The 15,902-nt window shown below is 35.9% G+C and overlaps 1 protein-coding gene across 3 annotated transcripts in view; it reads right to left on the reverse strand.

The window, feature by feature from the left end:
- Positions 1–532: 532 nt before the first annotated feature.
- Positions 533–15,902, reverse strand: part of unc119b (unc-119 lipid binding chaperone B) — a 57,303-nt gene continuing 41,933 nt past the window's right edge. For 2 of the 3 annotated variants that reach the window (XM_069932961.1, XM_069932963.1), the window contains exon 5: positions 533–7,737. In XM_069932961.1, coding sequence (XP_069789062.1) covers positions 7,625–7,737 — 113 coding nt within the window. In that variant the 3' untranslated portion in view covers positions 533–7,624. The remainder of the gene's footprint in view (positions 7,738–15,902) is intronic. The other variant, XM_069932962.1, reaches the window with a different exon arrangement.

Raw genomic sequence — 15,902 nt, forward strand, 5'->3', positions numbered from 1 at the left:
AATTTTACTAATTCTTCACTCTTTATTTTGGGGGAGGGGAAGGGTGGGGGTTTTTTTATATATAGATTTTTTTAGTTCTTGTATATGTGGGGGGGGTTAGGTTGAATTAAGTTAGGTTATTAATGTTGTATTGTAATTATATTATTTTATTTTATATCTTTTCTTTAAATGTAATTTTTCTTTTTATTCCTGTGATAAAATCTTTAAATAAAGTTTAAAAAAAATTATTTATACTGTAATTCAGTGCCTTTAAAAAAGATTGTGGCAATGGTATTGGCAAAGACTGGAAGATGTATTGGAGTCCTGGCATTACCTTCAGCTTTATCTCGTTAACTCTTTCCATTAATGAGATGTAAGGATCTGCTCATCACCTCAAGTCACCCTCAATATTTTTAGCAGTATTGCTTGTCAATCTCCACCTTTGCTTCTTTTATCCGCACACGTTCCAGTTACTGAATCCAACAGTGAATCATCCTACCCACAACAGAATCCTGTTCAGAGTTTGAAGGTTCCATAATTAGCAAATGCAAAGTTGAAAATCAAACATCTTTATTACTCTTCTGTGGTGACAAAATAATATTTTATACAAACAAGCCACCTATCACTTTAAAACATGAAAATTAGACGACAGTGTGTTACAAAATAGTTCAACATTCTAATGCAATTATAAAGCATCCAGTCACAGATGTGAATTTATGTATCTTATATTTCCTGTGAAAATATTAAACAAATTATCATTCAAAAATATATGATTTACTCAGTGACATTTATTACCCTTCATAAAAGTCCCCAAAATACATTTCACATCACTAATTCAATTTGGTACCAATAATGGAATGAATAAAGTTTTGATGAAACACTGAAGCAATAAAAAAAGCTCCGTAAGATAAAAGTGAAACACCAGAGAGATTTGGATGTTAATCATACCACCATCAAGCAAATTTCCAAACTGCTTTATTTTGCATGCTTTCCCAATTAGTTTTAGCATCTGCGGCTTGTTTAAACAAACATTTAAATTTTTTAAGTATTGTTGGAAATAGCCCATAAAAAACAAGCTTTCAATTTACATGTATAGTTTAAACACCTTTAATTTCATTGAATAGAAATTACAAGAGACAAACTGATTTTACGTTCTCCTTTTCACTATAACCCCAGATCTATAGATAGGTAGGAAGATCAAGTCATCTAAAGCCAGTAATCCAGTTAATTATTGTAAGATTACATAATCAGATGGATTTTTCTTGCATACAAGAAAGCAGTCTTGGTATTGCTTTCCTCATGTTAGTAAAGGTTTAATTATACATGAGGGTTTTAGTCCTTTTAATAGCTTTAATAAACATTTTGTGAGAAGACAGATATCCAACATGATAGTGGTAAATGTGCTGCTCAATCATTAAATAGAAGCCTAATGAGTCAGGAGCTGACCTAAACTCTTGAGTACAGGGATTCATGCTTACTCAAGAAAGTAGGTCTTGGTCAGCACAACCGCCATGCTCACACACATTTCCCCCTCCCCCCTGCACAGTAGAGAACCCTAGTAGGCAACTACTGATTAGTAGCATTAAGGAGAAAGGCAGGGTGTCATCAATGGAGTCAGAGGACCAGACATTTGTTGGAGCTGCAAAAGAAGTTTCAAAGTAAGAAAAACAAATGTTTTTATTGCCTTAGAGCTTGAGACAAATCCAACAAAAGAGTATCAGATAACAGTTGAATTTAAAATAAGAATTACCCGATGGATAATGATGTGGTTAATAAGGATAAATCTCAGGAAAATGATCAAAATGAGGATGGAATTGTAGAAATTCTTGCTGATTTTATTTTGTATGTTTTTAGTATGGGCTTTTGAATTTGTCAACTTTTAGATGAAATGGATTTTTTTGAAGCTAGAGATGCAACTGGCACCAAAGTTAGTTGTAGTAAAGTTTTAGATAGGTCAACTAATCTTTGAACCAATATGTGTAAGGAATAAGATCAGGATTAGAAATATTAAAAGAGGAGGAGACAAGAAGGCCCAGAAACAATGATTTTAATTCAGGCCTGAAGAGGCCTGTACCTAAGAAAGTTTTTAAAAGAATACAAGAAATGTGTAATAAAGAGTGGAAAGGCCTGGCTGGGCAATTGATTAGCCCAGCTGAGATCAGTTGTCCCATCAATTTAGAAATCTTCGAACTGCATCTCAGTTTGCAATTTTTAGCATTAAAGACAGACATGGGAAAATATAACCCTCATATTGATTGTTTAGGTGAATAACAGATCTCATCCAAGATTTTAGAATGGACAAAATTTTAGATTTTAAAATACTCCAGTGGTCCCGGACACTTTGGGTGGGCAGTCCTTATCTCAAAATATGACAATGCCAGTAAATTGCAGCATGTAGATAATTGATGTACTATCACTAGTTGATTTATCCTTTTATAGATATTTACAAAAATCTTGGCAAAATGTCCAGGTGATGCAGTGAAACTTAACAGCCGTTAGGATGGATTTGTCATTACCACCCTCAGCTGTAATCAAAACATTGCCATTTTTAACAACTTAAATGATGGGGGCCAAAAGGAAGCACAAAGAAGTGGCAGTAGTCTTTGTCGATCTGGCAAAAGTCTGACTCCTGTTAGCCAAAAGCATATTTTTAAAGCTTTGGCTAGGGTGGGAGCTGACACTCATTTTGTTGAACTCATTTCTGACCTTCATACAAATGCAGAAACTTTTGTAATGGCAACACCAGACTTATTTTCCACATTTTATTCAAATTTGTGATGGACATCTTGGAATGGATCGGGTTTCTACCTCTGGTGAGAAGAGCTCCACTGCAGTGCCTTCAAGACTTTTTCTTTTGAGTGATTCTCTCAAGGGCATGTGGGGAGGGGGGGGAAATCAAAATTTTTGTACAAATTTTTTTTTTAGTTCACACTATTTTGCATTGACTTGGGTAAAAAAGATAACAAGCATGGCAAAATAGGAAACCTGTGCAATACGATAAAATCAAATGGAAGGCTGAATGCAGTAATCTTTTCTGTGGTAGATAACTGACTTAAGGAGACTAATATAAAAAGGAAGTATATCAGATCAAAGATCTAGATTAGACATTACATATTTGATGAATTTCTGAGTAAATAGGATAAACAATTGTAAATGATTTCATTATATGTTTTCACCATTCACTCAATTAATCTTTATTCAGTACTTCTACCCAATAGAATTAAGCATCTCTAGTTTCTTAAAAAAATTTTTGGAGTTCAGGAATCTCACCTTATAACACGTAAACAAGATGCTCAGAATTAAGTGGTGGGAATTACTCCATTAGGAAGTTAGGTTATATATCAATGCATTTAAGAAACTCAGGGGCAGATGCATCTCTACCTCTTTCCATTTTCTCTCAAAATAAAAGCAAGAATTGTTATTGCAGATGAAGCAAGCATTTTTTTTTAGGTTGTATCACATGTACTTGTGGCTTCATTTGAGGAGCAATGCAAAGTTGTTTTCTGGTGTTCTATTAATGAAAGAATTGTAATGCTCAACTGAAGACAATATTCTACTGTAATGGCTGTGACACAAAAACAATTCTGGGTTACAGTGAAAAATTCATGTTAAGGAACTTGGGAGAAAGCACAACAAACAACTGCAATATCCTAATACAATTATAGAAATGATAACCATCACCAAATTTTCTTTTCAGTTCATGTTACAAGAATAAGATTTAAGAACACTAGCTAGCCTACTCCACTTCTCTAGCTGCATTAGGGATCATTGATCACACCTTTACCAATTCTTTCTAAAGCAATGATTTTTTTTAAAAAATACTCTTTCTGACATCAAAATAAATGCTGTTAACTAAAATCAATGTACATCACAGAATGGTATAATAATTTTCCAACAGCTGAAAAAAACTGCTCGTGACTGTTCGGGTTATAATTTCAATTGCTGCTGATCATACAGTTGCAGTTTTTAAAAAAAAAAAAACAATTTGATAAACAGACCTGTAAAAGAGCAAAAAAAAATTCATTCTTCTCTTTTGGATAAGACAATATTAGGACATGGTTAAATAAATTGATCCAGTGAGGATACCACATAATTCATGGTGGAGAATAAAGAAAGTGTCATGTGGCATCAACTCAAATCTTTTAAGATGGAAAACATCCCACATTTAAGGTGAAAAGGATAACATTGATGAGAATTTGTAATAGCAGCAACTGTACAGGAGAATCTAACACTCCACATTGAAGACAATAAATTGTGCATCAATTCACAAAACATTTAGACGGTAAATTGAATGAGAAGCTGACAGAGCAAAACTCTCTCTTTCAGAAAGCTTGTCAGATACTTCCAAATGGAAAAAAAAAATGCAATTGTTAAAAGTATTTGTGGAGGCAGATACTTAACTGCTCATTTAGAATCTATACAAAAAGAATATTGAGTCTATACAAAAAGAATACTGGTATTTCAATGTTGAATAAATATTTCAAAATTTTAATTGGCCATTGGAAGAAAAGGCTGTAGAGGTGCCAAGCAGATGCTACACATTGAATTTTATTGTACAAAGCAGCTCATAGTAAAAGCAAAACAAAACACGGCTTGGACATTTACTTCTGATTTCCTAGCAATGCCAAGTAATTCTTCAAAATTACTCCCAATGTCTACAATTTTTTTTGCCAGAGGTAGATCAGATATCAGAAGTACGGTTAAAATACAAAACGGTGCAAAAATATCAATGAACACCATAGACAGAAAATTTACATGAAACAGATGTTTCCCTACCTGTCTAGGCTAACAAAAGATGGGATCAAACCAAAATTAACTTTTAGCTTCCACCTAGAACAACAATCTGCAAGCAGCCAACTTCACCATCTCATGCAGCTCAGCAATGAATAGGCCCTTAGTTAAGTAGCTCCATATTTCAGCTTCTTGCCTTATGGTTTCTTTTTCAGTGGCGTCCACTTGGTCTTTGGGGATTTTCTTTTGCTGGTAGGTACATAGAAAACACAGCAACAGAAGATGGAAATAAAAGGGTCGATTGGAGAAGAACACTGAAAGGTTGTAAATTGAAATTTAGTCAATACTTTGCCAAGATAAATGATGTGCCAAACTCCTAATATACCCATTTAAACTTGCATTTTACATCAAGGGATGTAAATCATAATCATTTCTGCTGTGCTTACATAAAAAGTGCTAATGGTATCAACACTTTATTGGCATGGATTCATCGAAAGTGTTAGGGGAAACTACCATAATGCAATGGTGGAAAGTAACATATAACTATTGGTAGTATAAAATCACACAGAGAAAGTTCTTCGAGTCAACATAATCGGCACTCACTATTTAAACTAAAATGCTTTAAAACTACCAAGAAATGATCAACATTGTTCCATTCCATCTGCACCTAACAATAGCCTGATGCCAAGATTGCCTATTTAAAAACAAAACAATCTGATGAAAATACTGACAGCAATATTGTAATACCAACGTGTTCAGATATTTTCTTAAGATCAACCAAGTTGTGAAACAACCATCCCAATACATTAAGCAAATAATCATGCCCACCAATGACTATCGTATATATTATCTAAATTTAAAAAAGCATTCCCAGCCCAAATGAAAGCAACTCTACATCTAATCCAAGGCCAGACCCTTTAACCCAAATGATATTCCTAACAGTCCCGATCAGCTTCTTTAATCTATGACTGTGAAAAGGGGTCCATCAGATTATATTACGTTCAGAATAATATCAGTGCAAAGACGCTAAGTACTTGTAAAATAATTTTCTGGCACTTGCAGACTGAAGTTTGATTCAGAAGTTGAATATCTTCAAAGTCTGCAATTAGTTCTGAGAAATCATAGGCTTAGAATTCTCAGCCATTTTCTGTCTAGAAGCCAAGCCATAAAAGATTTTGCAGTAATCAAGAGGTAATGTTATGGGACAAACTATAACATTAATAAATGGGTCAAGTTGTAGGCAGATATACTAAACATACATAAAATTAAGCTTAGTGTGCTAAAAGTAGCTTTAACAGTTCTTACAATTTAAAGCAGACAAACCAAGAAATATGAACTTATTTCAGTCTCATCTAAATTGTGCCTGTAACAATCACTTACAATATTGGTAAATACATTCAAGTCAAGTCAATAGAATTATTTAGAAATTAGGCATAAGCTTAAAAGTACATTTTAACTCATTGTGACCATTTATTGTATCCCTTATAAACCAAGTTTTCTGAGTAGTCAACTATGGTACAGAACCTCAGAATTAGAATAGAGTTTAAGTTATGAAGAAAATTAATGATACCAATATTATATTTCTGTTTTGAATATGTAATTTTGGATATCAATTTTCATTCATCACACACACGTGAATTTTTTTTTGCTGGATGAAGATTTGTAACAGATGTGGAAAACAAGGAAATTAAATAAATCCACAAACTTTTCGCAACTCACAACAGTTTGGACCATCACAAAACTATGTTGTTCAGTAATACTATAAATAGTCTTTAATGGTGCTGATTTTGCTACTCACATTAACAATTAAGATGAAAAGCTGTCTTGGACACCAAATAAGATCAGCTTCTTAAAAACAAAGCTATACAATGTCTGATTTGAAAACCAGGACAGCCAAGTTTTGTGAAAAAATGTCAATGTAAAAATAACAACTGCAAAAATCTTTGCATCTAATTATTTGATAGGTCAAACTCTAGCTGATGATAAATAAGTAGTTTCAGGTAAATATTCAAGTTTGGTCTTGGATACTGCTCCATGGAAGATACAAAGTATTGCAGTGTTCATAAAGTAAATGATTTTCTTTTAAGAAAATGTGCACTATAACATAAAGGAAGAGGCTAATCAGCCTATAATAACTTGTTTAAATGGGGAATAATCTGGACCTCAAAGGAAACTACCTCTAGAGCAGTGGTGCCCAACCTTTTTTTTCCCCACTCACATCCCACTTTAAGTAATCCCAATGCTATTGGTGCTCTGTGATTAGTAAGGGATGGCTTAAGGTGGGACGTGAGTGGGAACGGAAGGTTGAGAAGCACTGCTCTCGACCCAATTGTTACTGAAATATTTTGCTCAAGACAAATTGTCATTAGCCCATTTTCTGTGGAGTTATGAAACACTGCACATAACAAGTCAATTAGGTACAATTAAAACAGTGGTTTTCAACCTTTTTCTTTCCACCCATATACCACCTTAACCAATCCCTTACTAATCACAGAGCACCTATGGCATAAGGAATACTTAAGGTCGTATGTGAGTGGAAAGAAAAAGGTTGGGAACCACTGCTCTAGAGTCTTCCACCCACACTCAACCATAGTGCAAGGCTATGTTCAAACTCAGTGGCATGAATCTTTTACTACAAGTACAGAAAAATATAGGAACTTATCTTGTGAAAATCTTTCATCACAACTAGGCATTCATTTTAGGTACAGGAAACATTACATACATCAATATGTGTGATATCCAGCTCAAAGACTGAATCACCTTAGAAAACTTAACAGAATTATTTCCCTCTGGTGCAGAATGCATAGAAATGATAAAAGGTCATTAATTCACACAGCCAAAAAGCCATCCTCTTCATTATCAGTGCAATGAATGGGAGATGTCGCTGCTGAAATACACTTTTAGCACAGATTCACTACTGTCCTCCATTATATGCATAATCTGCCTTGTTGTGCATGATCAGCTTGCTGTCCACAAAGTAAAAACTGTCAGACCGTGTATCATATGGATTGTCCACCATCTCTTTAACTGCAAAGAAAGATAATACACACATTAGTAATGGAAGCTCACTGAAAACATTAAAGATCCAAGTAAAGAAAATTAATATTTTAAATTTAGAAGGCAAAATTATTAAGAATAAAAATAAGGTATTTCTTCCCTCTTTTTATTGATCTCCAAGATACCAAAAAATGGTCATGTCTGTGCAGCAAGGTGGTGTTGCATATGGTGCAGATGTCACAGTTCCAGCAATGCAGCTACAATTCTAACCTTGGGTGGTGTGTGGTATCTGCACCGTTTTCCTGTCACCGTCTACCCCCTGGGCATTCCAGTTTCATCCTACTTCCTAAAGATTATTTGGCTCCAGTAAAGTTCCCCAATGTGAGTGAATGGCAGGAGTATCAGAGGTTAATGAGCCCGTGTGAGGAAATAGAGAAACGGGACTAATGGAATTGGTCTGAAAGCCTGCATAGACTCAGTAGGATGAATGGTGTCCTCCGATATCACAGGAAATAAACCATCAATTTATTCATTCATCTGGATTTCCCTGATATTTGTTCAAAATCTGCTCACCTAAAGATGCATTAAATCTGTTAAAAGATTTTTGTTTGTTGAAGATCAAAGTTAATTTCCAATCACATTCAAATTTATTCAGGAAATGCTCTGAACAATTCTGCTATCTTTAGAAATTCAAAGAAATTAAATTTTCCATCCACAAAGGATGACGTAGCAAATATTTAAAAACCCATGAAGAGGATTCTGTTCTTGGAGTTACTGCAGTCACAAAATCTGTAAACTGGGTTGGGCTGAATAAACCAAGTATAAGCTGACAACAGAACCTAATTTCAGCAAGCTAACCAGCCACATGCAAAAACAAAATGCAACAGGAAATTTGCAAGACTGTACAATTACTTTGACCAGATAATCTCTCCTACAACACTAACAACCCTATTCATTCCTTTAATCTGTGCATTTAAAACAAGTGTATATACAGAAAACCTGATAATTCCCAACCAATGGGAGCTGCACAGCATTTGGACAGACCCAAAGTTCTCTATAGCTAGTATCTGTGAACAGATATTTCAAGTCTTGGCAGAAAACACGAGGACTGGATTGATGCATATCCAGGAGCTATTTGACTGCAAAGACACTTCAGATTGAAAGTTCCACCAAGTCCATAGTGAAAAGGCAAAGTCTGAACAAAACAATTGTTATCAAAAAGGAAATATGATAGGTAGAAAGAGCACAGGAGGTCCAGATTCTTGCCACTATCCATGACACATGCAAGTCCTTGAGTGCATCAATAGTCCCTATTCCACTGACATCCCAATTAATTGGCTGTTCAGTGTCCTGGAATAGGAAGCTCTTTTTGCTGTTTTTACTAGGCCACCATTAACTGCGACACTAATTGCTTTTCCACTGAACACAACTCATCCCCGAGGATCGGAGTGTTCCATCTTCAACTGGAAACGAGCGACTTTCTGCTGTCCCTTTTCCACTATTTTTTAATCAGCACACTGGGATATAAGTAAGTTAATCCCCAGCATGAAATGATGCCATTTGACTCTGGCGTTCAGTGTTCCTTTTACACTGGGCCTTGCCCCAGTAAATTACCAGTTAATTCCTGGGACAGGATGCCAGTGAAAAAGGGGCTACAGGCCTCACAAAAGATCCTATCCCACTGACAGTCATGAATAGAGGTGAACTTTTCAATAGCAGAAAGGAAGGTAGCACTCACTGGAAGGTAAACTTCCAGGAAATCTGCAACTGTGACTTTTTCTTGATGAAAGTGCCCTTTGTTAAAAATTTTATTTAAATTTTCACATATGAATTAAAATTATACATAATTGTCTTGTTCAAAATACTAATGATTAATACATAATGATTTTAAACCCCCATCTCCGCATAGAATTCAGTCTCAAAAGAAAAAAAGAAAGGAAACATCTGGGCATTATTGAATAATAATAAAAGTTAATAAAACTATTTGCAAAATATATCTTGATTTTAAGGAATCGGAAGACCTAGGTTGGGTGATTACAACCTAATTCCTACAATTTGAAGATATAGTTCCCAAATCTTTCCGTAATTTATGTAATCTTTGAGTGGTATACAACTATGTATTTCAGCATGACATCTACCCATCCCCAAATAAACATCAGACTTCCACATTACTGCTATGCATTTCCTCATCAATGCTAGAGAAATCTTTATAAATCCTTTTTGATATTTATTTAATTTCAATTCCAATTCTGTACCAAATATATTCCCAAGTAGAAAAATATTTGAATCCTGTGGAAATTTAACTTCTATCACTCGTTCTAAAAATAAACCCAATTCTATCCAAGGTCTTAATTTTGGACAATCCAGGTAGAATGTAAAAAAAAGTACTTATATCCTGATTACATCTAAAACATTTATCTGAAAATTTTAAATTCAATCCATTTAATTTCTGAGAAGCATAATTGATGTAAAAAATATTTTACCATCCTATAAAGAATATTTATTATATTGGTCATACTGTCTCGATAAAGTTCTAGCAAGGTTTCTCCATTTGTCTCCCATTCTTGACTTATGAACTCCTCGTTTATACATTCCTTTTTGAAAAGTTTTATACATAATTGAGATAAACTTTTTAATAGACACATTTGTAATTAAATTTTCTAAATAACTTTGTTCAGGTAATACCAAAGCTGGTCCTAATTTTTTTCTTTAAATATGCTTTTAATTCATAATAAAAAAAATTGTATTGTTTTGTATTCCTTATTTGTTTTTCAATTGTTCAAATGTCATTAAAGTTGTGCCCTGAAAACAATCTTTTATTCTCTTAATTCCTTTGTTAAACCAAATATTAAAGATTGATTCTTCTTTCTTTCTTCTTCTTCTTCTTTGGCTTGGCTTCGCGGACGAAGATTTATGGAGGGGGTAAAAAAGTCCACGTCAGCTGCAGGCTCGTTTGTGGCTGACCAGTCCGATGCGGGACAGACAGACACGATTGCAGCGGTTGCAAGGGAAAATTGGTTGGTTGGGGTTGGGTGTTGGGTTTTTCCTCCTTTGCCTTTTGTCAGTGAGGTGGGCTCTGCGGTCTTCTTCAAAGGAGGCTGCTGCCCGCCAAACTGTGAGGCGCCAAGATGCACGGTTTGAGGCGTTATCAGCCCACTGGCGGTGGTCAATGTGGCAGGCACCAAGAGATTTCTTTAGGCAGTCCTTGTACCTTTTCTTTGGTGCACCTCTGTCACGGTGGCCAGTGGAGAGCTCGCCATATAATACGATCTTGGGAAGGCGATGGTCCTCCATTCTGGAGACGTGACCCATCCAGCGCAGCTGGATCTTCAGCAGCGTGGACTCGATGCTGTCGACCTCTGCCATCTCGAGTACCTCGACGTTAGGGGTGTGAGCGCTCCAATGGATGTTGAGGATGGAGCGGAGACAACGCTGGTGGAAGCGTTCTAGGAGCCGTAGGTGGTGCCGGTAGAGGACCCATGATTCGGAGCCGAACAGGAGTGTGGGTATGACAACGGCTCTGTATACGCTTATCTTTGTGAGGTTTTTCAGTTGGTTGTTTTTCCAGACTCTTTTGTGTAGTCTTCCAAAGGCGCTATTTGCCTTGGCGAGTCTGTTGTCTATCTCATTGTCGATCCTTGCATCTGATGAAATGGTGCAGCCAAGATAGGTAAACTGGTTGACCGTTTTGAGTTTTGTGTGCCCGATGGAGATGTGGGGGGGCTGGTAGTCATGGTGGGGAGCTGGCTGATGGAGGACCTCAGTTTTCTTCAGGCTGACTTCCAGGCCAAACATTTTGGCAGTTTCCGCAAAGCAGGACGTCAAGCGCTGAAGAGCTGGCTCTGAATGGGCAACTAAAGCGGCATCATCTGCAAAGAGTAGTTCACGGACAAGCCATGAAAGACCCCAACAATGAAGACGCTGTTTACATCCGGTACCGCACGGATGGCAGTCTCTTCAATCTGAGGCGCCTGCAAGCTCACACCAAGACACAAGAGAAACTTGTCCGTGAACTACTCTTTGCAGATGATGCCGCTTTAGTTGCCCCAAACCAAATATTAAAGATTGATTACTTATTGTAAAAGGTACAAGTTTATTTTGTGTTAATATCATTCTTGATACCTGATAATTTCTCATTCCCATTGTAAAATGTACTTTACTCCATATTTTAAAAAAATATTTTAACAAAGGAGTATATCTAACTTTCCTGCTTTGCGGAAACTGCCAAAGTGTTTGACCTGGAAGTCAGCCTGAAGAAAACTGAGGTCCTCCATCAGCCAGCTCCCCACCATGACTACCAGCCCCCCCACATCTCCATCGGGCACACAAAACTCAAAACGGTCAACCAGTTTACCTATCTCGGCTGCACCATTTCATCAGATGCAAGGATCGACAATGACATAGACAACAGACTCGCCAAGGCAAATAGCGCCTTTGGAAGACTACACAAAAGAGTCTGGAAAAACAACCAACTGAAAAACCTCACAAAGATAAGCGTATACAGAGCCGTTGTCATACCCACACTCCTGTTCGGCTCCAAATCATGGGTCCTCTACCGGCATCACCTACGGCTCCTAGAACGCTTCCACCAGCGTTGTCTCCGCTCCATCCTCAACATCCATTGGAGCGCTTTCATCCCTAACGTCGAAGTACTCGAGATGGCAGAGGTCGATGGCATCGAGTCCACGCTGCTGAAGATCCAGCTGCGCTGGGTGGGTCACGTCTCCAGAATGGAGGACCATCGCCTTCCCAAGATCGTGTTATATGGCGAGCTCTCCACTGGCCACCGTGACAGAGGTGCACCAAAGAAAAGGTACAAGGACTGCCTAAAGAAATCTCTTGGTGCCTGCCACATTGACCACCGCCAGTGGGCTGATATCGCCTCAAACCGTGCATCTTGGCGCCTCACAGTTTGGCGGGCAGCAACCTCCTTTGAAGAAGACCGCAGAGCCCACCTCACTGACAAAAGGCAAAGGAGGAAAAACCCAACACCCAACCCCAACCAACCAATTTTCCCCTGCAGCCGCTGCAACCGTGTCTGCCTGTCCCGCATCGGACTTGTCAGCCACAAACGAGCCTGCAGCTGACGTGGACTTTTACCCCCTCCATAAATCTTCGTCCGCGAAGCCAAGCCAAAGAAAAAGATATCTAACTCCACTTTACAATTTATCATTCCATTTATATATAAAATTTTCTGGAATTTCTTTTCCTATTTATGAAATTCTATCTGAATCCATGCTGGTTTCTCTCCTTCTTCAAAGAAGGTAGAAAGAAATCTCAATCGCACTGCCCTATGATTTTTAAAATTTGGTAGTTGTAACCCTTGTAATTCAAATTTCCAAGTTAATTTTTCTAGTGCAACTCTCGCCATTTTCCCTTTCCAAATAAATTTCCTTACACACATTGAATTCTTGAAAAAATTTTCATGATATAGATTTAGGTAATGATTGAAATAAGTATTGCATTCTGGGAAATGTATTCATTTTTATACAATTAATCCTACCTATTAAAGGTAAAGGTAAACCATCATTTTAAATCTTCATTAATCTTCTTCAACAAAGGCGTATAATTCAATTTATATAGATTATGTAAATTTTTTATCTATTTTAATATCTAAAAATTTAATTGCGTCTGTTTGCCATTTAAACTGTCACTTTTACACTGTGTATAATTTGCTGTAACCATAGGCATTATTTCACTTTTGTCACAATTTATTTTATAACCAGATACTACACCATATTCCTTTAATCTTAAATAAATTTTATGTAATGATCGTTCTGGTTCAGTCAAATATAATATTGCCCCCAAACTTATGTTCTTTTCTACCTTTTATCTCATTTCCAGATCTAATCAATTCTGCCAAAGGTTCTATTGCTAAAATAAACAATGAAGGTGACAAAGTGTCCTTGTCTACTTGATCAAGTTAATGAAAAAGATTCTGATATTTGGCCATTTGTTACCACTTTTGCTTTTTAAGTCCCTTATATAAAGCTTTAATCCAATTAATAAATACATGTGCTATCCCAAAATTTTCTAATACTTTAAATAAAAAATCCAATTATTAATCTATCAAACGCTTTCTCCGCATCTAAAGTAATTGAAAGACTTGGTTCTTCTCTTAATTGTGCTAAATATATTATACTCATTAATTTTGTCACATTATCTACTGATTTCCTTTTTTTAAAAAAAACCAGTTTGATCATTATTTATTAATTTAGGTGGATACTTAGCTATTCTATTTGCTAACATTTTAGATATTATTTTATAATCAGCCTTCAATAACAGGATAGGTCTATATGATGATGGTTTTAAAAGATCTTTCCCTTTTTTTGGAATCACTTATTATTACAGTCTTAAATGATTCTGGTAAATCATGCGCCTCTCCCATCTGACCTAATAATTCCACAAAATGAAGAATTAATAACTCTAAATGCTTTGTAAAATTCAGAGGGAAAGCCATCTTCTCCCAGGGACTTATTATTTTGTAATGAATCCAATGGTTCTTTAATTGCTATCAGAGAAAATGGAGCAGCCAATACTCTGATCTTCTATGTTTAATTTAGGTAAATTTATTTGAGATTTTTAAAATCTTCTATTTTATTTTCATCCTTTAGAGCAGGGGTGTCAAACTCAAATTCACAGAGGGCCAAAATTAAAAACTTGGACTAAGTCATGGGCCAAACTAAATATTTATTGAAAATTTTCAACATTTGCATGTTTTCTCTTCTTTCAACATATGTAATGTTAAACTTTTTCTTATTAAAATAAATGTTTAATAACAGTTTTGGTTAAACTATTTCCAGAAGAAACATTAACAAATGAGAAATAAAATATTCAATAAATAATATTTCTCTATAGCCTTTAAGCTCCTTTTAAATGTATTTTTTTCCACAAGCCAACAAGTCAAAAAAATAACAACTTGCTTCAATGAAAATTCAATCTTTCAACTATGAACAGTCCAAAGTTAACCAAAGAAAATATTAATCCAAACTTAGCTTGCTACACTGTGATTTACTCTGATGCACCTGGGTCTAAACCAGATACTTGGCATCTCTTCTTAGATGCAAGTTCATCAAACTCTGGGGTCAGAGTTTGCCTCCCACCTGTCTTGAAAGGTCCTGTTTTCTGTCTTTCGTTTGGCCATTTTTCGTAAGGGGTTTATTACATGTGAGTTCGGCGACAGGTCGCAGATGCTAATGAAAGTAAAGAGAGGAGGTGGGGGTGATTAGCGGGCTGACAGGCCAGCGCCAATGCATTTGCAAAGCATTCTGGGATTTGTAGTATTAGCTGTGCATGCGCTACATTGGCGCGGTGGCCAACAGGCCAGATCTAATACATATTTGATATGATCTTGCAGGCCAAATATAATTATATCACGGGCCAAATTTGGCCCGCGGGCCTGAGTATGACATGTGTGCTTTAGAGTCTGATATAAATTCTTTTAAAATTTTCATTTATTTCTTGTGATTTATAAGTTATTTGATTCTTACTTCCTTGCCACAATTGCCCTATATATTTGCTCTGTTTTTAATTGCCCTGCAAGGACCTTATGTGCACTCTCACCCAGTTCATATTATCTTTGCTTAGTTCTCATTATGTCTTTCTATTTTATATGTTCAGTATTATACTGAAACTTCTTATTTATCAATACTCTTCTTTTTATCCTCATTTGTTTGTCTATGCAAATACTTTTTGAAGTCTTATTTCTTTTTCAAGTTGTTCTACTTCTTTCACATAATCTTTATCTTAGATGTAAAGCTACTTATTCATTACCAAGTTAGAATTAATTTCAAAAAAATCCTCATTTGCTATTTAATAAACTCACAGAAATCTTTCCTTAACAACATTCAGTTAAGCCTCCATCTGTAAATTGATTTTTCTCTATCTTGCATTGATAGTGCTAAGAATAAAAGCGAGTGATCCAACAAAATTCTTACTTTATATTCAACTTTTTTTAATCCTTCCCTGCAATTGTGCTGATATAAAGAAAAAGTCAATTCTAGAATAAGAATCATGTCACTTAGAATAAAAATAGTCCTTTCTCTTGGATGAATTCTCCTCCATGCGTCTACTAATCTCATATCTTTCATCAACGATAATGCAACTTTAGCTGCTTTACTTCTAACAACATTTCTTCCAGATCTATCCAACAATGGATCAAGACAAAAATTAAAGTTCCCTTCTATTAACACATT

The sequence above is a fragment of the Narcine bancroftii genome, chromosome 4 (assembly GCF_036971445.1).
Source record: "Narcine bancroftii isolate sNarBan1 chromosome 4, sNarBan1.hap1, whole genome shotgun sequence".
NCBI classification, from domain to species: Eukaryota; Metazoa; Chordata; class Chondrichthyes; order Torpediniformes; family Narcinidae; genus Narcine; species Narcine bancroftii.